Source organism: Ochotona princeps, chromosome 17 (assembly GCF_030435755.1).
Source record: "Ochotona princeps isolate mOchPri1 chromosome 17, mOchPri1.hap1, whole genome shotgun sequence".
NCBI classification, from domain to species: domain Eukaryota; kingdom Metazoa; phylum Chordata; class Mammalia; order Lagomorpha; family Ochotonidae; genus Ochotona; species Ochotona princeps.
Window position 1 is genome coordinate 25,445,613 of NC_080848.1, and position 27,435 is coordinate 25,473,047.

General features: G+C 40.1%; 1 protein-coding gene across 1 annotated transcript in view; it reads left to right on the plus strand.

Moving 5' to 3' along the window:
* Positions 1-1,974: 1,974 nt before the first annotated feature.
* The window catches only part of ANKFN1 (ankyrin repeat and fibronectin type III domain containing 1), a 135,361-nt gene continuing 109,900 nt past the window's right edge, over positions 1,975-27,435 (plus strand). The window contains exons 1-3 of the mRNA XM_004591002.3: positions 1,975-2,137; positions 17,841-18,042; positions 23,340-23,550. Coding sequence (XP_004591059.3) covers positions 17,851-18,042; positions 23,340-23,550 — 403 coding nt within the window. The 5' untranslated portion in view covers positions 1,975-2,137; positions 17,841-17,850. The remainder of the gene's footprint in view (positions 2,138-17,840; positions 18,043-23,339; positions 23,551-27,435) is intronic.

The following is a 27,435-nucleotide window of genomic DNA, read 5'->3' on the forward strand; positions in this document are numbered from 1 at the left end:
TAGATACACAATGAAGTCCCTGGGGATGGGGGACCCAAATATATACATATGATTCATTTATACTTCATATGTAATATACACACATAGACTGGATACAGTTTCCAGTTTTGTTATATAACTTTGTGCATGCAACAGAATTTGACGCTTTTGGAATTTTCGATTAGGCATTAAATTTTGGATTTTGAAACATTCCAGATTTTGCGTTGTTAGACTGAGTACTCAACCTGTGTTTACTGTAGGAAGGGGTATTATGCTTCCAAAAGCCATCATCTCCTTAGGTTTTCTTAGCAGACTGACTCAGGACCCCTTAGAGGAAGCCCCTACCTTTAGTAGTTGCTCGGAGCTGCCTGGATTAGCCCAGTAGATGGAATGTAAGGGAATATGCAAGAAAATCAAAGCTTTTCAACAGGGAAGAATAACATCTTCTTGGCATTCATTTAGGTTTAAGCTGCAATAGAGTAGCTTAATTCTTAATCTATGATAGAAAAAAAAATTCCTCCAGAATTTCAAGGGTATGAACATGCCCAAATAAGTTATTTATAGAGATTCCGTGACCAAATGAAACCAAGCAGATAGAGGGAGAAGGGGTGTTGCAGAGAGAGATGTTGCCTTTGCTTAAAACTAAAACTAAAACTAAAACAAATCAGCAGCAAAACAACAACAAAACAGTAAGACAGGAGCATCGAGCTAACTTCATGTCCATACTCCTTTGAAGAGATGGGTCTCTGAGTATCTCGTTTCTGGAAATGGGATAGAAGACAGGAGATGGCCAGGGGTTGATGATGCTTTAGGAATGGCATTTTTTTCAGGAATGCAAGATGTCATGCCCAGGATCCTAAATCGCCAAGTCAAAAATTAATGTTGCACTTAATTTTCATAATCAAGAAATAATACCCTGATTTGCTACAGTCACAATCAAAATATGGGAGCTGATTTGGCTCTAGGTATAAATAAAATTCAAGAGTCAGTGCCTGCTACAAGGGTGTAAAATTGTTTCTGAAGTCATCACAGCAGCTAAATAACTATTTGGCAGAAAGAATCTGAATGGAGCTTTAGAAAGACGTTGCTAAGGTTGTGTGCACACACGTGTGTGTGACGGAGATGCACATGACGTTTATATGCGCTCCATCCGCAAGGCCTCCCCTACACCACAGGCAGCCTGCAAAGACTGTTTGCCATTTTATTTCCGAGAGAAACAGAGAAAATACCTACATATGCAGCTTTCTAGGAAATCTGGTTTGTGTGTTTGATTAGTCATGTAATGCCGTGACATCAACCAGGGATACCCATGTGTGGTTGCCATAGAAAAACTCCTGAGATCTTACCCAGAGCTTAAGTCCCATGTCTGCTGACTGCTTTTCTCAGAAAGTGCTTGGGCAACTTCAACATCAGTTGAGTGTCCCTGACTAGATTTGGAGCTTTGCTCATTTGCTCCAGCTGGGAACTTGTAAGGAATTATGCTGATGTCCTGCGGTGAGGGCATGTGGCTGCCACCTTCCTGTTTCTGGTCCCAGGTGGCTGTGGGAGTTAGGGACTGTCTGGCCCCAGAAGTGCTGTAAATCATCCGCAGTCACAGACTGCTGGATGGGCTATGGGGTGCCTGTCAGTATTTCTCGCCCTGCCATCGATGTAGTGCAAATCTGACTTGTTTTCCCTTTGCTCATCCCTAAATGAAAGTTAGTTCTGACTCAGTCCTGTTTGCTAGGAAGCTTCTTGTCCCTGCATGCCATTCTAAAACAATGGTGCTCACAGAAACAATAGGCTCCACACTAAAGTCATGGCATTCTTTGACTACATGCACACAAGACTGAAAAATGAAGCCTCCCCTGAGCTGCAGTCACAAGAAATCATCTAGATCGTGAGCCAAGCTGTTTCCCCTCTCCTCGGCTCGCCTGTGCATCATTTTATTTTCTTCTATCATGCATTAGGAGTAGCTTAATGATCATGGACTTCGGCACTTGCCTGTAGTGATCCTGTTCGTATTTTATTCTTCACACAGCATAGGAAGGAGATTCGCTTGCTTTGCGCAGAGGCTGAGCCACAGCAGGAGAAAGCAAAGCCAATGTGATTTATTGAATGAAAGCACTGGACAATTACCAACAGCTTGTTCCTCTGCTGCCTCAAACAGTCTCAGCTGGTAAGTCAGATCTGTTGTCTCTTCATGTGAACTTGGGGCTTGCTTGATCACCAATTGTTTTTTAAACGTTAATGTTGCTGTAGTTTACATGATGCCAACAATCTCCGTCCTCCAAAGTTAGCGGCAGGCAGTCCATAAAGAATTCACACAAGCATACATGCAGTGGTCTGCAGCAGCAAATCCATGTCCATGAGGGAGCTAAGGTGGTGGGGTAGAGGGGCGCTCATGTCTGTTCACTGAGCCTTTTGTTTGTAGGGCACTTAATCACGTTAACTGCTTGCATAACTGATGAGCACGGGCTGTGAAAAACAAATTACTGTTTTGTTGTATGAAATAATTTCCAGGTGGTTCCCAAGTACCTCCAGAATACCTGTTGGATCAGGTCCGGATTGATTACCATTCTGCTGATAATTCTGAAAAAAAAAAAAAAAAAAAGCCAGACACACTGTTGTCCTTAATCCAGTGTGCAGTCCAGGCATGCAGAGTAGACTGCCAGCATTCTGTCCATCCTAGGTACAGGAGCCCATAAACAAGACCATGACCAAGAGGCTGAGGACACTTGTCAAGGGAGTGCAACAGACATGCATTTAAAACCTCGCTTGATCCTCTGTCACTTTCGCATCTTTGTTCTCTCAATCTTGTCTTTGTTCCAGTATGATACATGGTTGGTAGCATGCCCTGGGCTCAAAACAGGATATTCTAAGTGTCCTGATACCCGTGCTGACTGTTGACCTGACCAAGACCACGGGGAATACCATTAGTAATGAAGTCAAAGATGAGTTTTCTTAGTGCTGGGTTCCAAAAATCCTCCCCCTCCCCCATTCACTTGATTTCTTCATTTTCTAAATAAGTTATAAGCTAATCTCTGCAAAGAGTAGGCAGAGAAAAATATTGCTTTTCCTACTACCCTCAACCTATCCCACTAGTCTTCTTAGTCTTTTTTTGGTCTGGTTACCCACAAGGCTTTATGACAGTATCAATCCATCTCTGGTGGGCTCAGAGTCCATATAAATGTCATATTGGGTTTAATATCTTTGGTGCACTCTATCTGCTATATATCACCAGCCATACAGAAGAAGAAGCTGTGGCCCTGGATGCTGACAAAGATAAATGATGTTAGAACAGGGCGCAGCATGCTTCTTTAAATAAAAACCAAAGTTAGGAAATCTGAGAGATGGTGAAGTTTTGCCTAGTAGAAAGGGTCCCTGAGCCACGCAAGCACAAAGGCAGGGGCTCTGCTACTTCAATTAGGGTGTTTTAGTGGAAGACAGAATTTTCTACTGGCAAGAGGACTCATGAGAGATCAGGATAATAGGGTGATTTTGTGGTTCCTAAGCTGAGTGGGTGTGTTTGGGAATGTCCCTTAGCCTCCCTAGATATATATCCTTCTATTCCTTCCAAGCCTGGCTGCCGCAAAGAATAGATACTAAATTAATTTAACATGTTCCTGAGATATTATGATCAAGAACATTGTTCATGCACTTTAATTCACAAGCCATTTATCAGGAAAGCACAGATAAGTATGCATGACTGGATGAGCTTGCCTTTCGCCATGGTGGAGATACACACCACAGTGCAAGCCTGGGGATTAGACAGGGAGGCCAGAATTGAAAAGAGGCATTCAGAAAAGATTCCAGTTCAAATAAATAGGTTATGTAAATCAGGATTGTGTTCAGTATTGGTAATAACCCATTTCCTATGCCTATCACTCCAATATCCTAATTGTTTTGAAACAAACAGGTAAATGTTTATGTAGAAGACAAACCATGCATAGAATTTATGTCAACTTTCACTTAAATGAACTCCCTGCAGAAAGAATTAATAGCTCCAAGTTTGCTATGATTTAATAAGTTCTAAAAGGCTCATTTGTTCCCCCTCATACACACCCAATTGTATTACTTTTAGGATTAGAATATCTGAAAATATTTCATCAGATTCAGTTAAATATTGCTGTCTTTTATAAAATTAAACGTTTAAGAAAAACAATATTGATAACTTTATTATAAATGAACATATTAAATTTTTATCTCAAAGCTACTCAAAAAGTATTGAATTACTATTATATTAATTATTCTACTTTCTAATTACTTCATACTTGGTCTTCCAAAGCATTCCAGTTGCCTTTAGAGCAAGTTACTTCCATCCTTTTATGGAACATTTGGATTAGACAATACAATCTTAATTTAGTTGTAAGTCCTTGAATTGCCAAAGGCCAAAGGATATTTTCCCATTCTAAACCCATTTGTCCTCCCATTTGTCTCTCTCATAATTTTTTAATTACTGGTGAGACTATGGCATACTCAATCAACCGACAGGCATCACAGGCAATATCCTGAGCTCTTCTGAGCCCTTTAGCCCTGCCATCCAATCACTAAGCAAGTTTGGTTTATCTTATTCCCTTCCTCTTTTGAAGCTGTGTAGCCAGTGGTTTCTTTTGCCGTAAGTCGTGCTTAAGATTGCCAGCTCTCTGTGCTTTTTAAAATGTCATTCTTTGTTCTCTACTGCCTCTGTTCTCACGCCCTTTGATTTCTGGCAATCATCTGGCTGCTACCACACTCTCGAAAACTGTAGGTGCAAAACTTAGTTTTTACTTAGAGTTCTCTAGACTTCCTGTGATGTATAAGGTTTATGTATGTATTCCTTGTCGTGGCATATTGGCCCTGCACAGAGTAGCCCTGCTGCATCCTTAAGTTTCCTTTAAGTCCTGTCCTGGCTTGTGAGATGTTACTTCTGTCACAGCAGGATTGCCATTAGGATTCCCACTGGAATTGGCCTGCCAACACCACCTTGACCTTTCCCATCTTCATACCCTAACCTGGGCTGTTATGCCCAGAATGCCTTTTTCTTTCATTCTGCTAGTTAATTACTCAATTTATCATTCAAAATCCCTCCCTGGCATCGTCTTCTCCATGACTGCATCTCATCACCCATAAGGTCAATAACTCACACAACGCTGTGATTTCTGTTATAGGCTTTCAGATTGACTGGGTTGAGAATCCCAGATCTGCTCTTGAGTGGTATGCCAATTTCTTCAGTGAAGAGAATAGTCCTTTTGGGGCACACCATGTGGTGCTGCAACATTTAAGCTGCCGCTCAGAATGTTTGCATCCCTTATCAGAATACCTTGTTCAGGTTCTGGCTATCACACTCCCACTCCAGCACCCTGCTTCCATGCGTGGGCAGCTTATGATGGCTGAAGTTCTTGGGTATCTGCCAACCATGCAGAAGAACTGTATTGAGTTCCAGGCTTCAGCCTCACCCAGCCCTGGGTGCTACAAGTATCTGAGGAGCATACCAGCAGGTGGAAAAACTCTCCACAGATCTCTCAATCAAAATGAACATAGGTAAATGATTTTTTCAGTAGCCCTTTCTTCACAGGACTCTGATGGGATTCAGTAAACCAGCTCAAGTCAAAGAAGTGAGCTGAATGCTTATTCTGCTCCCTGCCCCCAGACTCTTGTGTTGAAATCCTGACTGCGAGAGGTGATACTATGAAATGAGACCTTCAAGAAGAGATCCCGTGGCAGGGACAGAGCACACATCACTGGAATTAGTGTCCTTATCAGAGAACCCTGTGAGAGCTGAACAGTCCCTTCTGCTGTGTGAGAACACAGTCAGAGAGCTCCATGCATGAGCCAGAAAGCAGGCATTCATAAGATATGAAGTCTGTTGGCACCTTGATACTGGATCCTGCAGCCTCCAGAACTGTGGGAAATACATTTGTAGTAGTTATAATCTACCAGTTGATATTATTCTGTTGTAGTAGCCCAATCACGCTAAGAATAGACACTATTCTACTTAGTTCCTAGATCACAGGAACTGCTACAGAAGTATACCTATTATGACTAGCCCATGATTTCACATAATACACTATTATTTCATAACTAAACAGTTGCATGCCTGTCTTCCTTTCTAGCCTAGGAGCTTCTTGGGGACAGGCAGGATGACCAAGTCATTTGAATTGTCCTGGAATTTCCTTGGTTTCAGTACTGAAATCCCTCCATCTGGGAAGTCCAGGTAAAACCATGATAGCTGTTTACTCGACACTGGGCTCTATTTTTGTTAAATGATTGGTTATTTTCATTTTATTCGAAAGGCAGAGAGACAAAACAAGCACATTAACAGACACAGAGCTGCCATCTGCTGGTTCACTCCTCAAATGCCCTGCATCAGGCAAGACTGGCCAGGCTGAAGCGAACAGCCTAGATTCCATGGTGGGTCTCCCACATAGTGGTTATTGACCCAAGTATTTGAGCTGTTCTCTGCTGCATTCCCAGGGTGCACATGAACAGGAAGCTGGAGTAGAACAGGAACTAGGACTCAAATCCGGCACTCTGCTATAGGATGCAGGAGTTCCAAGTCACTTCTAAGCTTCTGTACCAATTGCCCAGAGCCTGGACTCTTATTTTTGACCTTTGAATTTGCAGGATCTGCCACCACAGACAGACAGGTTTCAAGTAGATTATTTCTACAGAATAAATGTTGTCTTTCCATCTTCTTAATCCTAAACTTTCAAGCCACGGGTTCTTGCAGTGGAGTCTCAGCTTCCCTTTCAAAACTGAGCACTGAATACCTGTGACAGTGCTCACAGATGAAAGAACCCGCTCTGGCCAGCCTTTAACCATCAAAAGCACACCTGTCACGTTAATAGTCGGTGGAGAATGGGAGGTGTCGCATGTTCTCTGTCTTTTGAAGGGTTAGTTGAAGCCTGAAAGTCCCCTAGTTCTTATCACAGTCTGAAGTACAATCTTGTCCTACTCTGTAATGTCCCTGTCACTGAATGGATCTGTCTACCCGGCTGTCAGAAGTGTCTTGAGTTGTGATTTCCAGTATGCTATCCCCTAAACTGCCTTTGATCCATACTGACTCGGAGTGTGCGTGAGCATGTGTGCGACAGAAATATACCAGCAAAGTTTCACAAGCAGGCTTACAAGGAAACAGGAACTCTGGGAAAGCCAGAATTCATCCTGAGGGCAAGAAGCCCAGTGTTCAGGGCCAAGACCTAGAAGCAGCAGCGGACAGGCAGCCAAAACATGCTCCTTTAGGAATAGTGATAGAGGAGCTGCTAATTGCATGGGCTTTGAAGTCAGAGTTTAAATCATGCTGCTCCATTTACTGGCTATGCAATCTCAGACAAGTTACCTAACCACTCTGGACCTTATTTCCCATGTTTGTAAAACAAGCACTTAGTACTGGTACCTGCTTTCAGACAGGATTCTTCTGTTCTTTCACCCTACGGTACCAGTGCTTGAGGTAAAGCCCACTGTGAATGCTGTATCTGGTACTGAGAGATACAATAAGGGCACTGAAATGGAGGAAACGGAAAATGAGGCAAGGAAGAAGGGAAATGAATACGGGAGATGTGCAGTTCGAACAGCTTCATGAGAAGGCACTCTTGTCTCCTTGCTGATGATAGGTTGCAGAAAGCCCACAGGACCATCTGCAGATGAGAAATGGGGAGGAATCTGCTGGCTGCAACTGTTCTCTTGCTTCTCATTGGTCTAGCCTTTTCCGTTCCCAGATACCGTAACTGAGTTTTTCAGGGAAGCTACCAGGAAAGCAGGAACTTCCATTGGTGCAACAGGGCTGAGGGCGGGGCAGCATGTGTGGAGGAGGCCACATCACAGCCCTGTGTCCACCTGACTTGGCTGCTGGTGAGGGGGACACGGTGGTGGCACAAGCTAAAACTAAAGCCCAAAGAAAAGGTGGCTGTAGACTAATTCTGCAAAGGCATCTCCATCCACACGCTACTCTTGGCATTTTAGAGCTGGACTCCCAGTCTACTGGTTTTTTGTTTTGTTTTGTTTTAATTAAAAAGTTTATTTTTTTACTTTTTTAATTTAATTTTGCCTGAAAGGCAGAGGGATAGAGAAAGAAGAGTAGAGTTCTATCTTCCATCTGTAGATTCACTCTCCAACACTGCTGGGCCAGGCAGAAAACAAAAGCTGGGAACTTAACCTAGGCCTCCCAGGTGGTTGGCAGAAACCCAAGTACTTGCGTGAACACCTGGTCCTTTTCCAAGGCATGCAGTGCCGGAAAGTGGAATCGGGAGCAGAGTCTAGACTGAAACTGGAGTGACTACTGGATGCAGATGTCCTCAGCTCTGCCCAGTATTTTCTCCAAGGGCAGGCTTTCTGTAGAGCTTAGTTCTGTGTACATGCACAGGGTCTCTGGAAGTCTCCCCAGTGTCCCTGCGCCACACTGCAATACTTAAAAGTACAAATATTTCTGAAGAATCTTGATTTCTTAAAACAGTTGTTTTATTCACTTTTCCCCCTCTAAGAAATCTTTTCTTATCCTAGTTTCCAGAGATGTTCTCCCCGGTTTTCTTCTAAGTTTTCTAGTTTTATCTTTTACACTAATTTTTGTATATGGTGTGAAGTAGGGGTTAAGGGCTGCTGGGCGTTTTGTTTTATGGAATCAATGCAACATTCTAATACAAATTGTTGAAATGATTTTTCTCTGTTGAATTACATTGATACATTTCAAAACATTCAACATAGCACAAGTGATTCTCATGACTGGCAGAGAAGCTATTTTATACAGGCAGACGATAGGGACTTGCAATATTGACAAGGAGAGATTGTATCCTGGGAGCACTTTTCTAGAAGACTTAGAACTTTGTATTTTCTGGAATCAGGTCCACATTTGTGTCCAATGCTAATTTTTCCATAGTATAAATGTTGTCTGATATTGTGACATCAAAGAAATCCTCAAAAACCAAGAATGACTTAGCTGCCAAGTGGTTTTCTGTGATGTGACTGTCTGTTCAGCATGTCAGAAAGTCTGGAACCTAACAACATGAAATCAGAGAAGTGTAGAGATTGGTAAGGGGCGAGGAGTGTGTAGATTTGTGTGAGCTGGTGTGACTCTGCTAAAGGGTGTTCTCTCAGTTTTACCCTCCATAGTGATTGCGCTGTGTGTTTCACAGGAACACAATTAGCAACGATTCACCGCAAGGGAGGACTTACTGTTCTCTGCATTTGACAAAATGGAGGTAACTAGCAGAGAAAAACTAATTGTCAGTGCCTGCATCGCAATTCCACATTGAGTGCTGCAGCCCTACAGCAGCCATCCAAACAGAACACCTCGGCAGCATCTGTGTGCAGCTTATTTCTGGGCTCTCATTCTACTTCATTCCCCTGCGTCTCTACCACCATGGTTTTGTCTTTATGTGGTTAGTCTTAACAGATCCTTTATGCATTAATACCTGTAACGTGTAGAAAGGCTTGATAGGGTAGTTCGAGCAAAAGTTTTACAATCAGTTTGTTGGTTTCTCCAAAGGAACAACCCTGCTAGGATTTTTCTTTTAGTAAATATTTATTTGCAAGGCAGAGAGTGAGAACCTTCCATCCACTAGTTTGCTCTCTAAAGAGTCACAGTGTCCAGAGCTGCGCTGGTGCCAAGCCTGGAGCTTCTCGTGGGTCTTTCAGGTGGGTGGCCGTGGCTGCAGCACTTGGGTCACACTCTGCTGCTTTCCTAGGCACATCAGCAGGGAGCTGCAGCAGCCAGGACTTGAACCAGCCCCATATGGAATGCTGGTACGGCAGGTGGCAACTTTACTGGCTGCACCACAGAACAGCCCCCCTCCAAAACAAAACTTGCTACAATTTTGACTGAAACCACATCAGTATAGACAAAATTTGGAGAACTGGTACTTTACTAACTTGTTTGATCTACTTACAGGTATTTATCTGCATATACTTGGGTTGCATTTAATTTTACTCATTAAGATCATGGATTTTTCAGCATATAGGTTTTCATGTAGCTTGTATCCTATGTATGCCTAAGTAGCCTTTTTGTAGATGATTCTACATAAACTGTCATGTCAACTGCAACTAAAAACTGTCTCATGCTTTTCATGTGTATGTATACTTCACTGGGTAGGCTCTCAGTGCAATTAAAAAGGCCAGCATGGCCATTAGAGCCTTGTTTCTGATCCTACGAAGAAGCCCTGGGACCATTATGAATGCTGTTAGCCACAGGTATCTGTAGACTCTTGGTCAGGTAAAAGAAGTTCCTGTAGATTCCTGAAAGTTTTTTTTTTTAATGACTAACATTGCATATTGCTAATTCAAATTATTCCATCATGATAACCATAAGTCTTTTATTCCTTTAAGGTCCCTTAATGTAGTAAATTGCATTGGGTGGATGAATGTCATACTAACCTTGCTTGGCTAGAATGAACTGTCTGATAGATGTATTTGCTGATACTGTGCTGGAGATTTTTGTCCCCATGTTGATGCCTTTACTTTTGGTTTTGATATTGGAAAAACACTAGCCTTAAACACTCTAAAAAATGTGGATTCATTTATGTGGGATTGATATAATTTATTGCTTAAATGTTTGTCAGACTGTAATATGTTACTGAACAATTTTATTATATAGTAATTTTCCATGATACAGTTTTAGAGCCATAGGGATTCATCCCTTCCCCTGACTGCAACAGTATAGTTCCTCAGTAAAAGTTACCATGCCATGATACATTTGAATAGCAGAAAGCTAAGCTTGTAAGTATAGGAAAAGGTAGAAAACTTAGTACTGTAATGTGAAGATGTATTTGTAGGTTTCATTGGGAGTCCTACTTCTACTCAGAAGTAGAGTTGCAGGATGTGCAGTATCTTTACTACTTTGGATGCTAGTTTCCCTTATATATAAATTCATATATTCAGTTCATATATTTATATATATGAATGTGCATACAGTGTTTTGCATAATAGCTGTCTTAGAGATAATTCTTATTTGTCTTTTTGGGGACTGGTTTACTTTGCTAAGCATAATGGTGTTCAGCTGGGATCATTTTGTTCTAAATGGTAAGGTTTCATTCTTTATGGCTGCATGGTATTCCATGGAATAGATCTTCCTCAGCTTTTTGTTCATAGTAGTTTCTACATCCAGCTGTTGTGAACTGTGCTTTGGAATAGGGTAAATTGTTAGGATTACAGATAATATAAAACTAGAACTTAACTGTCCATGAAAAATATCCCCCTAGTCCATTATCTCCTGATCCTGTAATTTTGTTGCAGAGACCACTTCACTGTCAATAAACCACATCAATCCTTTTCCTTAGTTTTCTGAAACGGGAAAAAGATCTTTCTTCAAAGTGGTTTAAACTTTGCTTATTAAAATAGTTAAATGACAATAAGAACCAAATAGTAGTATAACCCAAAGGTTCTACCAGTCTTATTTTTAATGCTGTTCTTACTGCCGCTTTCACTGTGGGGTTGAAGAACAGAATAAATCTTAACAGGTTCTATAATTAAGTTTTTTCTTAAAAGATTTATTTATTTTATTACAAAGTCAGATATACAGAGAGAAGGAGACACAGAGAGGAAGATCTTCCGTCCGATGTTTCACTCCCCAAGTGAGCCGCAATGGGCCGATCCAAAGCCGGGTCCCAAGACTTTGGGCCGTCCTCGACTGCTTTCCCAGGCCACAGGCAGGGAGCTGGATGGGAAGTGGAGCTGCCGGGATTAGAACCGGCGCCCATATGGGATCCCGGGGCTTTCAAGGCGAGGACTTTAGCCGCTAGGCCATGCCGCCAGGCCCTCTATGATTAAGTTTTGCAGTTGAACCAACAATGACTGGCCTCAGAGAGATGACATCCCAGATTTAACACAACAACAAGTTTTTCTGTCCCGTCTTTTCCTAAATCTCTGGGTCTGTTTTACTCATTATATTGGGCATCTAGCTTAGTTTCAGAGAGTATTGCTGCTATCATTTAAGACTTTTTTTTTAATGCATCATTTACAAATCAGTCAGAACTCCAGCAAAAGTAACATGGCACATTCAAGCTGAGTAACTGACAGGAGGGTCATCATAGGGGCAATTTTACAGGAGTGGGAAAACTAAAATCAGTAAGGAACATTTAAGCTTGAAAGAACAACAGGAAGGAGCAATTTCTGTATCTGTAATGCGGAAAAACACAGCTTCCTGGAACGGGAGACCCACAAAAGTAGAGCCGGTGGATACCACCTTGCTTTCCTTCCTTGTTTTCAGTTGGTGTCTCCCTCGGTTAACCAAGAGTGAGTCTTCTGGTCCATGAATCAGGAATGTCTTCCCATTTATTTAGATTGTTTCGACAATGTTCTAAATTTTTCAGACATGACTTTCCTTTGTTAAATTTGTTTCCAGGTATTATAAGTACTTGACACGATTACAAGTGAAGTATTTCTTCATTTTCTTTTCATTATCCTAAATCAAAAATGAGAAAAAGGTAAGGCTTCACAAACAAAAGATAGTTACGCCATCACATTTATGTTGTCTCGCCCACAGCTTTTGCGGTTCTCTTCTATGGACAGTGGCTCTCTGGGTTTTTCATACTTACAAAGCTTTTGTCCATTATTTCTTCAGCTTTATGCTCTCCCTTCCTTCTGGAACTCCTGTTATGTTGATATACTTTACACTGTTCCACAGGCCTCTAAGGATGCTCATTTTTCTACTGGATTATTCAGTTTTAGGAGCAGAAAGTAAACCGATTTATTTATCTACAAGTTTGCATGTTCTATCTTCTACCTGCTCAGATCTGAGTTCCCTAGTCAATGTTTCATTTTATTTACCTTTTCAACTTAAGAATTCTTAGTTTAATGTTTTATCTTTACTAATACTCAGAGAAACATAATTTTCAGACATTTCCAATTTTAAATTGCCATGTAAGTATGTCCAAACACCTCAGCATTTTCAGAATAAAATCCTTTTGACTGTTTCATTTCCTGCGTGTGGGATCTATTTTCGGTTGAACATTTTAATGATAGAATGTGAGAACCGGAGGTAATCATAACTCAACACTTGACGTAGATTTAGTTCTGATAAATCACTGTTTCTGCCCTAGTGACCACTAAAACATTTGCTTGGGCAACTTAGTAGCCAGCCAATAATGACTGAACAAACTTCCTTAAATAGCTGGAACTGATAGATCTTCCAGTTTTTGCTGGGATAGATGTGAATATTGTGTATTAAAATGCTACGTAGCTTTCTTTTTTCCCTGAAACAGACATTTCCTGAGTGGTTGCAAGCTTTTTGTTAATTCTGATAATTTTTGCTGCTATACTCTTTGCTTTTATAGAGGGGAGGCTTTTTGGAAATGTTTGACATTCACATAAAAGACTAAAATAACAACACATCAGTGGGAAACATTTAGGTGTACTATATGTAAATGTTTTTTTAACATTGTCTTTCATAAGAAAAGCAGATAGCTGAATGTATGTTGTTTTCCTAGATGCATTCAGTCTTAGCCCTAGTACTTCATTTACATATTCACTTATGTAACTTCACTTGTTCTACTCTTGCCTTTACCACTTGAAAGTTATACTGCCTACTTAGGCTTTGCCCAAAGTTGCTATAAACAGACAAATTTAAGATTATAGTTCTTAAGTACATGCAAACCCTGTATACTCTGATTTTTCCAAATTGTAAGAAGTTTGTAAAAATGTGTATTATGAAGGAACTGCAAGCAAATTTCAAAAAATTGCACCAATATAAGCTTACCTTTAAAAAAAAAGGTTTAAATCCGTAATTCCCCCCATAAAAATGATTTAGTTTCACACATTTAAATAAGGTGTCAGCAGTCCCGTGGACTGTCGATAACATCAAGATTCAGGCTTAGGTCTGTCAATTCCACAGCCATCTGCTGTCCCTTCTCATGTTAAGAATCCAAGAGCAGTTAGTTTGGAAGCATATTACAAGAGGAGCTATAAGAAGAGTTAGAAGAAAATATAAAATTCTTTCTCACTATGATCTCATCTGACACTTTAAAGATTAAGAAAAAAACATTGATCGATAGAACCAGAAGAGTACAAACCTCCTAACGAGTAGCCTGGAAGGAAGGGACAGCTGGAGGAGTATTGACAGAGAAAATCAACCTCTTTCGAATGAAGGGAACAGCTGGGAGATGAACAAAGACAGGAGGGACCGTGGGGATAGGTGTCATCAGTTAAAGGGTCACTCAGTGGAATTTGATCAATCGACAAGAATTTATTTACTGGACTCCAGGGCATTGTGGGAGATACAAAAGAATGCTCAGTTATTTGGGGAATGATAATGATGTAGACAAGACAGATGGCTTGAATTGGGGCATTAAAATGGCAAGAAACAGAAGGCAAAAAGGAAGGTTAAGGAACGCCCATGTGAGCCAGCTTTGCATATCCATCTGAAATTTTACTGGAAAGCAATAAACCCTGTGAAACCCAGTGTTGCCATTAAGTTAAAAAGATTTAGAAACACATCATATGCACACATTAAACAGTGATTTGCATTGTTTCTGAAGCATAAACACAACTGTTTAGCTGGGACTGGACAGAGCCTTAATGCGTATGACAAAGACTGATCAGGTCTGATTACCTTGAAAACAACCAATAAGTCCTTCTGTTTCAGAGGAAACTGCCAGCAAAACCTGAAAGATGCCTAAGGCTATTTAACAATATAATGGAGAAGAATCTGTTACAGTGAAAGTAAATAATGCTTAGTTGATACTAAAGGACATAGAACCTGATTCAGACACATGAGTCAATGAACTGTATAGGCAATTGTCTACTGTAGCTCATGCATACTCATTTATTCTAAAGTAGTCACTCTAAAATACCTTCTTACCATAAACATTAGCCACTATGAGTCTTCCTGTATCCTAAGCTCTTTACATATCTCGTTGCATCAAATTCTCATTACCATAACATACAGATGCTATTATCCTTGTTCATAAAGCAGAGTAATGAGACTTAAGTATGTTAAGTAACTTGTCCAAGATTAAGTTATTAGGTAAAAAAAAAGGCCATAATCTAATCTACCTTTCTTTTGCCATGAGAAACACATTTAAGGTGCCATGAATATAAAACTCAAAGGTTTAGCAGTCCTTACTCCAGAAGATCCTACAGACTACTTGAGAGGATGCTAGAGAATAACAGTACGCGATACTTGTCATAAAGGCATACACTAAGTGAATGAGTAAAGAAACCATTCAGTTGGCCTTGAAACATCATAGACCGTTTGAACATAATCAATAATCACTTCCAAACTGATGAGGCAGATTAGATGTAGCATATTTAAAACAGTACACGCCAAGAGCTTGAGTTAGGAAACACTTCCAGCTGTCTGGCAAACTCCAAGAAGACTAAAATATGGTAGGCAGGAGTACAATAGGAAATGAGACTGGAGAGAGATGCAATTGTACAGGAGACAAAAGAACCTAGAAGCTGGAGGGGTAGGTATTTGTCCAGGTGGTGAATACAACAGCTAGGATGTCCCACATGGGAGCACCTTGGTGAAACTCCCAGCTTCAGCCTAAGACAGATCTGTGGAGCCGCAGAAATGCTGCTGCTGGCTGGGTTTCTCCCATACATGTGGGAAACAAGGGTGTTCCCCAGCTCCAACTTTCAGCTCAGCCAAGGGCCGGCTGTTGTGTGTATTTGGGGAGTAAACCAGCAGATAGGAGTGTTTCCTCACTGTTCCTCCAAAACCCCTGCCCTTCCATATAGGTGTCACTGCTTTTCAAGAAAATAAAGTCCCAGCTACTCACCTTATGATCCAGCTTTCATGCTAAATGCCTGGGGAAAGCAGTGGTAGGTGGCCCAAGTGTTGGAGCACATGCACCGAGATGGGACACCTAGAAGAAGCTCATGGTTTTGGCTTGGTTCAGCCCTAACTATTAGGGTGTGATCCTGTACATGGAAGACTCTCTCTCTCTCTTTCCCTCCCTCCCTCCCTCCCCCTCTCTGTCACACACACACACACCGTCTTTCTGTTAATCTGACTTCAAATACATAAATACATATTTTAAAGAAAGAGTTCTGATTATCAAAAGCACCAAAAGCACAGGCAAAATAAACAAATGGGACCACATCAAACTAAGCTTCTATACAGCAAAGGAAATGGTAAAGAAGGCAACCAATAGAATGGGAGAAAATTTTACACACTACACAACAGATAAGGGACTAATATCCTGGATCTACAAAAGATGTTAGAAACTCAAAAAGAGTAAAGACCATGTTAAAAATCGGGTGAAGGACATGAGCAGACCTTTGTTAGAAGAACAGATTCAGATGCTTACAGATGTATTAAAAAACACTTAGGCTCCCCAGCTAATAGAGAAATGCAAATAAAAAGCACCCCGATGTTCCACCTAATTCCAGTTAGAATTGCCTACATATAGATATTAACAAACAACACTGCTGTTAGGCTGGTAGACTAGTGCAGTCATTATGGAAGTCAGTACGCAGAGTGCTCAGACAATTGAGAAATGATCAACCATTTGACCCAGCTAATCCACACCTGAGAATACATCCAAATGGAATGAAATCTGTACATGAGAAAGCAACCTGTAGCCCTATATTTACTGCGTAACCCACAATAGTGAAGACACATAGTCAACAGATGAATGGAAAAAGAATCTGTGGTATACCTACTCTATGGAATATTTCATGACCATAAAAAAGAATGAAAGTCTACCATTGCCAGCAAAATGGTCCCAACTAGACACCATTATGCTCAGTAAAATAAGATAGTTCTAAAAAGGCAAATATGTTCTCTCTGATACAAGACAGACTTTATGTAAAGTACAAAGTAGATATAGGTAATCAAGTATATACATGTATTCTCATGCATGAAATGTATAGTGGAGATTAGTATACTGGGAAATAAAGATACATTGCAGTATGTATTTCTGCTGCTGAATAAAGGTAGGACTCCCAATGAGACATTTAGATGTAACTTCACAGTATGCTACAGGATTTTCTACTTTTGCCTACACTATCATACCCTAATACATTTAAATAGCAGAAAGTTAAACTTGTAACTGTTACTAATGGAATATACATTGTGATAATACGGGGGAGAATGGCGGGAGGAGGGGTGGGGAATACCTACAAAACTGTATCGTGGAAAACAACAAAAATAGTTCATATTTTAAAAAAACGTTGGAACCTACACCCCCTAAAAAAAAAAATAAACCTGACATTTCTGGAACAATGGCCAAGTAGTACTTGGAGTATTCCTGGTATGAGGACTTGGGAGGAGCTCTAAGAGTTTTTGAGGTGGATGGTCTACCAGAACAAATTCGACAGGTTTCTGAGATAAGGGTAGCTACAAAGTCTCAGAGGACAGGCACAATTTTATCACAGTCTTGAGAGAAGGCGAGTCGGCAGAGAGCCGCCTCAACTCACCATTTGCCCAACAGAAGCCAGCACCCAAAAAGGCTGAATGAAAAAGTTCTACTTACATTTGCCCAAGAGAAAGAAATCCCTAAATTATGAATTAAGACACTCCCATAGTTAGGATAGAGATAAAAGACTGGGTAGAGGTTCATACTATATATATGTATGATGGTTCTTCAAAACATTCATGGAAACGAATACTTATAAGCAAAACATGCATATATTTTCAATTCTTTACATCTAAATGAACATACCTTCCTTTCTGTGAACTTTCTGAAGAATCCTCATATGTTTATATGTAAATGATATTTTTAAATAAAAGAAACTGTCATTTCTTTTCTGCCACCAGTTAGTTCTGTGGCCATAAACAAGCACTTCCTTTCCCTCCAACTCCGTCTCTCATCTATAACACAGAGACGCTGCAGTTGATCATCTCAGGTTCCATTAGCTGTAACATTGAATTAGCACTCCAGATGGCTGTTGGAGAGGCTACAATTCTTTGGGAGTTTAAGGTTCTGTTGTGTAAATGATGCGATATCTGATTTTTTTTCTGTTCTTAGGAATTGCTGCATGAAAATGACTCAACAAATGCACAACTTACACCTTTCTCAATCAAAAAAACATAGCGCCCCAGCATCTCCCAATGCCGCCAAACGCCTGTACAGGAACCTGTCTGAGAAACTGAAGGGGAGCCACTCTTCATTTGACGAGGCCTATTTTAGAAACAGGACTGACCGGCTGAGTCTCAGAAAGCCATCCGTGGTAAGAAAGCTTTTTTCATTCTTATGTCAGTTTGACTTGTTCAATTACAGAGGACCCATATTTATCTGAAGCTAATGTTTTTGAAATTTTTTAAATGCTAAAGTCAGGAATGGCCAGATTTACCTATTTATCTGTTTCTAGTGAGGCTGGAGTGACTTCAAAATTTTTTTCCTCCTCCTTAAATCTTTCTTTTCCCTTAATTAACATTTTAAAAAAATAGCAATTCGGCAAACAGGAAGCTTAAAAATAAATAGGCATTCTGGGAGCTCCAATATTAAATCCAAGTAATAATATATGTATCATTTGCTTACTTATGTAACCAGATGTTTTCCAAAGGCATTCAAAACAGAATCCAAACAAAAAAATGATTAATACATATATATACAAAGAGATATGATGAATGAGACAGGAAGAGAAAAGAAGAAAGTAGAAGAGGGACTCAAAAAGCAAGGGAGGAGAGGAACAAAACTAGAAAAATAAAATATTGGAGAAAAAAAATACCAAAAACCTAGGCAAATACAGTAACTGAAATGTATCACTGTGTTTATCACTCAAAGCAGAACAAGAACACCATTGGTTACTGAATCCCATTAGCCCACAACTGAATGTCCATCAGGCGGGATGCATATTTTTTGCTGTTGCAGAGTCGTCTGGTCTGTATAGCTGTCATGGTGCATCGTGTAATCGGGCAGGGCAGAGAGAGCAGTTGCCGGTGAGCTCACATTTTCATACAGTAGTTGCTCACACTGGCCTTCAGGAAAAGCCCAGGCTGCTAATATTAACAGGCTCAACAAGAACAGTTTTTGCAGTGAGTAGTGACATTTTGTTCAGTAGAAAGCAGGTGAGTATTTAGCCTTTCCAGATAGAAGGTAGAATTTGCCAAAGCAAGCAAGGAACAGGAAATAATTTAAGAGTAAGAATAAATAGAGTACATGAGAAATTAGCAATGCTAACAATCAAAAAGAAACGCAGAACTTTAGCCAAAGCAGTGTTTTAACTTTGAACTCATTTGTTTTCTCATGTGTTTTGTGATCTGGTTGGAACCTTGGCCTCAGAGGCTTTTTAGTTTAGCAGATCATACACAAAACACACTTCTATTCAACAGATTATCTTGCAGCAGAAAACTGAAAACCAAAATGACTCCATTCCGTGAGTCCCCACTGTCAAAGCAATATTTGTAGAATGGCTTTATATTTTCCTACAATTACAATTTTGTTCTATGAATGCAGTTAAAGTTACCTTCAGCCTACAGTAAGGACATTCGACTTCTAATAAGACTAAAAACATGACCACTTAATCATGGAATCCCTGGAGATTTTCTACCTGTTGATCAGGTGACTTTTATGCTAAGTCAAGACCAATATTATTTCAGTACTTTTAAAGACTAAGCAACTCTGGGAGGAGACACCACAGAGATGTGTAAATACCAGGGTACTTCCAACAACTTCACAGAAAATGTAATTACAAGGTAAAATTTAGTTTGATCCAAGAATGTTTGAAATTCATGCCTAACTTTTCCCCACAATACACATTTTTCATGAACTTCTTGAACATGCTTTGCACAAACTGCGAAATTCTTTCCATCCAAGAAGCTTATCTTTTAAATCTATTTCCCACAAACTGATTAAATGTATTACATTAATTTCTAGAAACTAATGTAACGTATTGAAGATCGCAGTTAAGGGCATATGTGTTCTGCTCAATCCTCCCTCCCACCTTTTTCTTCTTTTTCCTTTTAAATTTACACTTTGTTTACTTTATAATCACAAGCTTAACCCTCCACTAAAGAATTCAACATGCAGTAAGCAGAAAAGCCACAGGTTCTCAAGAATATGACAAGGGCTGTAAACTATAGTCAAATCTCCAAACATCAACTTTGCTCATATGAATTAAGTGTTTTGTGTTACCGAAAATAAGGGAAAGCATAAGATACTTGTGTTTTTGGGTGCTTATTTCACTAAGCCACATGTTGTCCAATTCCATTCCTTTTGTTGAGCAAGACAGGATTTCATTCTTTTTATGGCTAAGTAGTATTCCATTACGTATCTATGCTATAGCTGACAGACATGCAGCTGGCAGAACATCTCTTCATGTATCTGCTGGACATTTCTATTCCATCTTTTGAAAAAAATGCGTGTTCATATCCTTACCCCATGTCTTAACTGGATTGCTTGTTTTGTTGTTTTAGTTTGAGCTTTTTATACATCCTACGTAGTAATCCTTAATCAAATGTACAGTTTGCAAATCTTTTCTCCCATTTGTTTATGTGTGCCTTTACTGTGTATGTTTCTGGAGCCTTAGCTAAGCAGTCTTCTCCTATTCCAATGTCTTAGAGTGTTCTCCCTAGAGATTGATGGTGTCCTGCCTTAGATTTAGATCCTGAAGCCCCTGAGAGGTGATAGGAGATGTAAATTAGGAGTCTTGTTCCATGCTTCTGTGTGCATCAAGTCTTCTCAACACCAGTTGTTGAACAAACTGTCTTTTTTCCAAGGAGTGATTTTAGCTCATCTGCCAAACATGTATCGATTGTAGATGCATGGATTAAGTTCTGGGTCTCTAATCTGTTCCACTGTTCCACATGCCTATTTTAAACCAGTACCAGGTTGTTTTAATTATAGACTATCTTGTGATGGCTCCAATTTTATTTTTATTGTTTAGGATTGATTCAGGATCTCTTGAGATTCCGTATGAATTTCCAGGTCTGGGGAGAAAATATTTTAGTATTTTGACTGGAATCACACTGAATCAGTAAATTGTTTTGCATACTACAGCCTTTTTTTAAAGGGTAGATCCAAATTAATAAAATTAGAGATGAAAAAGGAGATGTCAGCACAGAAAGAAAAAGTATCATTAGTAATTAACTCAAACAGCCAAATGCCAACAAATTGGAAAATTTAGATGAAAGATTGATTTTTGAACATTTGAGTCATGAAGACATAGAAAATTATTTAGACCAATAACCAAGATGAAGGTTGAATCAATAATAAATAACCTTCCAATAAAGAAAAGCCTGCAGTTGGATGGCTTCACTGTGAATTCTACCAAACTTTTCAGGAAGAACTACATTGGAATCTTCTCAAGCTCCTTTGAGGCTAACATCGTTTTTATTGCAGAATCAGTAAAAGATACAAGAAAAGAGAATTGTAGCCTATTATTTGTAGTGAATGAAGGTACAAAAATCCTTAACGAAATACTAGCTAATCAAATCCAACACATCAGAAAAATCAGTCACTGACCAAGTGGGATTACTCCTTGTATGCAGTTATGCAAATCAATAAATGTGATACCTCACAACAAATTAAATTATAAAAACCATGTGATTACCTCCATAGGTGCAAAGCATATGGTAACAATATAACATCTGTTCATGCTAAAAATAAAAGCTGTAAGCAAACTGGATATACAAGCAACATATCTCAAAACAGGGAAAGCAATAAATGACAAACCTACATAATCACATCACATTGAATGGGAAAAAGCAAGACGTATTTCAACTGAGATTTGGAACCAGGCAAGGATGCCCACTCTGACCATTACTATTAACAGAGTTCTGAAAGTTTTTTCCAAAGCCATCAGAGTAGAAAAAGAAAACACAGGAGGAATAGAAACAGGAAAGGAAAAAAGCAAAATGTCCCTACACGTAGATGACATGATCCCACACGTAAGAGAACCAACAGATTCCACTACAGAGATTACTGGAATGCAGAAGACTTTGGCAAAATTGCTGGATATAAAGTCATACACAAAAAAATCAGGGCCATTTGAATACACAAACAATGCCACAGCTAAGAACTTGGAAAATAAGCCCCATTCACAAAAATATTAAAATATTTAAATACCTTGGGATAAATTGAACCAAGGATATGATAAAGTTCTACTATGAGAATAACAAAACATTAAGAGAATTGGAAAATTTTTCCAGGCATGAAAACTATTTCCAAGTTTCCTATAAGCTCTTAAAGTATCAATTTGAGAGATCTGCAGAACTCTTTGTATTTGTTTAGCATTCATCCTTTAAAACATGTTTCCAAAGGTATTAATATTTACTATTTTTCTTCTGTAGAATATTTGTGCTCTAGAAATATTCTATCTTCTGCCTTCCCAAGCCCTAAATCTCAGGGTTCAAACTGTCAGGTGGTCAGTGGTTAGGATTCTGCACTGAAAAAGTATGCAATTAGAACACCAAAAAGTCTAGGACTATGGCCAGACAACATGTAGATTTGTACACAGGGTGTTATGTAACATATGTATTTCAGGAAGGTCGCTGTGGATCACCCTGGAGCATGGGCTAGAGGGGAGCAAAACCAGTTACAGGTCACTGCCATGAGTCAGAAAATGGAATGGTAAGGAAACCGGGTTTGGAGAGAAGAGGTGGCTTTGAGAGAAAATAGACCAGTGTACTCTCAATTTCAAGCTAGTCACAAGTCAAACCACCTGTGCTAATGTTACCTCTGCCAGCATTTTCACACACTATGTCCTCTGGAACACCATTCCAAAAGTAGTTAAAGAAAAGTAATAAAATATGTTAAAGTGATCCAAGGACCTAAGAGTTCTTACAGTTAAACAATTGAGTAACTGTTTAATCCAGTGTTTACCAAATTTATATGACCATGTGCTACTTTCTTCATACAGTACTTAAAATTTGGTTTTATTTTATTTATTTGGATGTCAGAGTTAACGAAGTACAGTGCTTCCACACACTAGGGATGGAACCCATTGGGGTTCACACCCTAAATTCCCACAATAGCCAGTGCTGGGCCAGAACAAATCCAGGAGTCCAGAGCTTCTTCCAGGTCTCCAGTGTGGTACAGGGGTCCAAGCACTTGGGCCATTCTCCACCACATTCCCATGTGCATTAACAAGGAGCTGGATTGGAAGTGGATCAACTCGGTCTCCAACCAGCACCATAAGGGATGCCAGCACCACAGGCAGTTTTGCTTTCTATGCCACATGCCAGCCCCATAGAATGCTTTTTAATTTCCTATCAAACAGGATCCATAAATAACTGGCTGAGAAACTGATTTTTGCCTTAACTTATGGACAGGTAAGGCTGCACCCATGGGAGAAATCAGGAAGAAGCTTTTGGCTTTGGATTGGCTCAGCTCTGGCACTTGAGACCGTTTGGGGAGGGAACCAGTGGATGGAAGAGCTCTCTCTCTCTCTTTTTTCTTCAAAGGAAGAGTTATGCAGACAAAGAAAAGATAATGCAGTCGCTGAAGCAATGTGCAAATCAAAATATTTAAGCTGTAAAAACATTGTTCTGTGAATTTGCCTAACCAATTTCTACTCTTCCCCAGAATTTCCAAGGCAATGAAGCCATGTTTGAGGCTGTTGAACAGCAGGACATTGATGCTGTACAGATCCTCCTGTATCAGTACACAGCGGAAGAACTAGATCTCAACACACCCAACAGTGAGGGGTTGACACCCCTGGATATTGCCATCATGACCAACAATGTGCCCATTGCTAGGATTCTTCTGAGGACAGGGGCCCAGGAGAGTCCACACTGTAAGTAAACCTGAGAACCAAAACAGATCCTCTTCAACCTAGACCCCATCTCCATGTCACCAACACAATACTGCTGACCCTCAGACCAGAAATGGCTGGCAAAACAAAGGCTCTGAAATGTCTTCAGTCTTTTTATAAAGTTTCATGCAATCTTCAAGTTGTTTTCTAAATAGAATAGGCTGATTGGCATTGAGAAAGGCCCTCCTAAGAATTTTAATTTTCATTTTGTTTGAACGGTTGAGAGACCTAGAACACAGAGAAACAAAGAGAGAGACAAACACCAAAGTTCCATCTGCTAGCTGTCATTGCCACATTCCTACAACAGCCAAGGTTGAGCTAGGCTGATGTTAGGAACCAGGAATTCCACCAGGGTCTCCAACTTGAGTGACAGGGGCTCAAATATCTGAGCCATCACTTTCTGGCTTGCAGAGTGTGCGTTAGCAGGAAGCTGATGCTTAAACCAGATACTCCTATATGGGATTTGGGTACCCCAAGCAGCATCTTAAACACTACATCAAATACCTGCTCCTCTCAACCCCTGAAAATTTTTTTCTAAGCTTCAAAAATAAGTGAGCTACCCCAAAAGAGGCTCTAGAACTGGAAGTACACACAGATGAAGAGTGAACCTGATGAGCATGTGTTTGTATTGGTGCCTCTGCAGTCAACATGGTGACTTCTTTCTTTCCATTTTTCATTAAACAAACTGAAGGCACTGTTCTGGGAGCTAGAAACATAGTGGTGTATAAGAGCTAAGCTCTATTCTAAAGTTTACTTACTAGTGAGGGAGACTTCCTATAGGCAAGGAAATAGACATTGGTGAAGAATGGATAACTGAAAAAAAAAGTTTGCCAGGAATAGGTTCTCTGTAAGGTTTTCTGGTCTTTAAGAAAGTAACAGCTCATGGGAAGGAAGGGACAAATTCTCAGTCATGTGAATGGCAAACAGAAAGCTGTTGGAACCAGCAGGAATGAACTGGCATACTGAAGGGCAAGAGTTAGTATAATACAAGCAAAATAAACATAGGGAGAATGGAGGCTGAGAAAGAAGGCACAAGGACCAGCTTATGAAGAACCTCAAGGCCATGAGTTCCATTCCGATTTGTTGGGAATAATGAGCTGGTGGTGAAATAGTCACGTATGTATACGGCCTATTGTGCTTTACATTAATACCTCAGCGGTCCATGCACTGTTAAGACACTTACGACAGTGGGAAGACCAGTTAGGAGACTATTTCATGGGTCCAGGAGACAGATGCAGTTTCTTGGATTGGTCATGACAGTAATGTTGAACAGGTAAAACTTAAGATATCCATTTACTGTATAATTCATCTGTGTAGATCACATCATTCAATGGATTTTAGTGTATGCACTAGAGATTTTTTAGAATGTTTTATCATCCAAAAAATAAATAAATCCACACCCTTGAGTTATACCCTCCAGGATCTCCTCTGTTCTCTCCTCTAGATTTGCCTTTGCCAGACATTTCAATTATCTCGTGTAAGTCACGTGAGAGATGGTCTATTGTGGCTATCTGCTCTCTGGGTGGGTTTCTGAGGTCAAGCTGATAGTGGCTGCAGAGGCAGCAGCGCCCTGGAGCCAGCAGCACCTCCCACCCAGGAGTGAATGAGACAGGATCCTGCGGTAGTCACCCTGGTGCACACACTATCTGGAGCACTTCCCATGGACTGACTCCTGGAATCCTCACAACATTGGGAGGTCGTACTCACATTTCCCTTGGTGCAAACTCTCTGACCAATGATCACAATGGCTCTGAGCCATAGGGTTTTTTTTTTGTTTGTTTGTTTGTTTCCTAAGAGAAAAAAAAGGCAAACTCAGTTTCCCTTATACTGATTCACTTATTTCCAAGTGGTGAGGCCCAGAAGATTAAAGAAAAGCAAGCAATGATGTAATTTGAGGTCACATCTTTGCTCCTACTTTTTGTAATGACTACCACCCAAAGACTAGGTAGAGGAGCAGATCCTTTTACCTTATTTTAAAAATGTCAAGCTTAACACAGCCTTATCAAATAGAATGGGGATTTGGGCTCCTCCAAAGAGCCATGTAATCAGACTGCTGCATATTTTTAGTGAAAAGGGAAGATTTGGAAGCATGAACACATGATGTGAACTGAAATGGCATCTCTTCTGTCTTCTGATTTATTCTGCAATACTGTCTGTCCTAAAGGTCCAGAGAGCAAGCAGAGGGGGGACTGTTAGAGGGTCTGAAGGTGGAACATGCAGAATGGGCCCCATTCTGCAAGAACAAGGACACCATTCATTCTCCCGTTGCCACAGCCATCCTGCTCTGGATGGGGGAAACATTAGTCCTTACCTGAGAAGTTACAAAGAATTCTGCCTTTTCCATGAGCAGAGTAAGACTCCCAAACTCCCAAATCCCTCTCGTGCATAATTAAACCTCCATAAGAGAACTTGAGTACTAAATACCTAGCTAAACCAAAAACAAACTTGTTCAAGAGATCGCTGGTTTTCCTGACTCCCTCTGGGATGATAACCACGTTACCAGCATGAAGCTGAAAAGACTGACCGACAGTGGGAGATAAGCCCAGGCTTCAGCTCCATGAAATCAGACACTTCACTCTTACCACCCACAAAATCAAAGCTACAGTAACATGTAGATTCCCAGACGTAAAAATAGTGAGGACTGTGTACCTATGATATCTCCACATTAATTATTTTTGGTTTTCATATTAAGCTTGAATGATGATATTATTAACTGTACTTTGAGGAAACATTTGTGATTCTGAGAGACTAAGTGACTAATATAAGGTCACATATCTGAGCAAAAGGACAGAAATTTCAGAAACTGAAACCCAAGTCTACACAATGCCATTACCAGGGCTCCTTCTGCACGAACAGCCTGCCTTTCCAGATCATCAATATGGAAGGCTGTACATACCAGGCCCCTGCATCTTTTCCTTGTACTGTCTGCTGAAATTGTATGGTGTAGTTCATCATTCTGTTGGAGACAGGCAAGATAGAACATAGTGTTTTGAAGGAATTTTAACTCATTTTACAGATCAAGAAGAAAGCAGAATTGTTTCTGTGCAACCAGAGAATGAGATAGCCTTTGAGAAACATTTCTCCTCCCGCCAGAACCAGATAAGCAGACACAGGCTTCAAACTGTTCCCCAGACGCTAGAGGCAGGATAGAAGAGGAAAAATAACAACAAACACGAAAAGCTTGTTGAGTGTTTCACACTACAAAAATAGCTTTTTTTCTAATCATCTCACTTGACTGGTATGCTAGGAGGAGTTACTTTCCTAATCTTTTCAGTGAAAAAACTGGAATAAGTCAGATACTTTATCCAACACTGCAAAGCTAATAGGTGCTGGGAGCCATAATTTGAACCCATACCTTCTTTGTTGAATGCTCTGATATTCACAGAAAAGCTTTAACACATTTGCTCTTACATAACAGATGCTCAATTCCTTCCTATCCATCTGCCTTCTAAAGTGGAGTACAGGATTTCCAATATAGTTAATACTCTTGTTTGCTTCCCTGTGTATTCTTTTCTGTAAGCAGGCCCCTGCCCAAAGATCCCAATACAAGGCATAAGAAACCCCTCTGTAACCCTCATTCCTTAACAGGCATCAGAACAATAGATGAGTTTAGGGAATTACTCCTAACTCCTATTAGAGCTCTCTTCCATCATAGAGCTATCCATAGAGATATTCTTTCTCAACATGGCTACAAACCCAACCATGTACATTTCCTTACTCATAGCAAGAGGTCATCCAAACTTTCACACTGACCTGAGCTTAAATATATAGAAAACACCAGCCTAATCACTCGGTGAATTGGCTATCCTTATTCTAGGATTTTCTTTTGTTCTTCCCATCTTTAAGCTAGCAGCACAATCACTCATT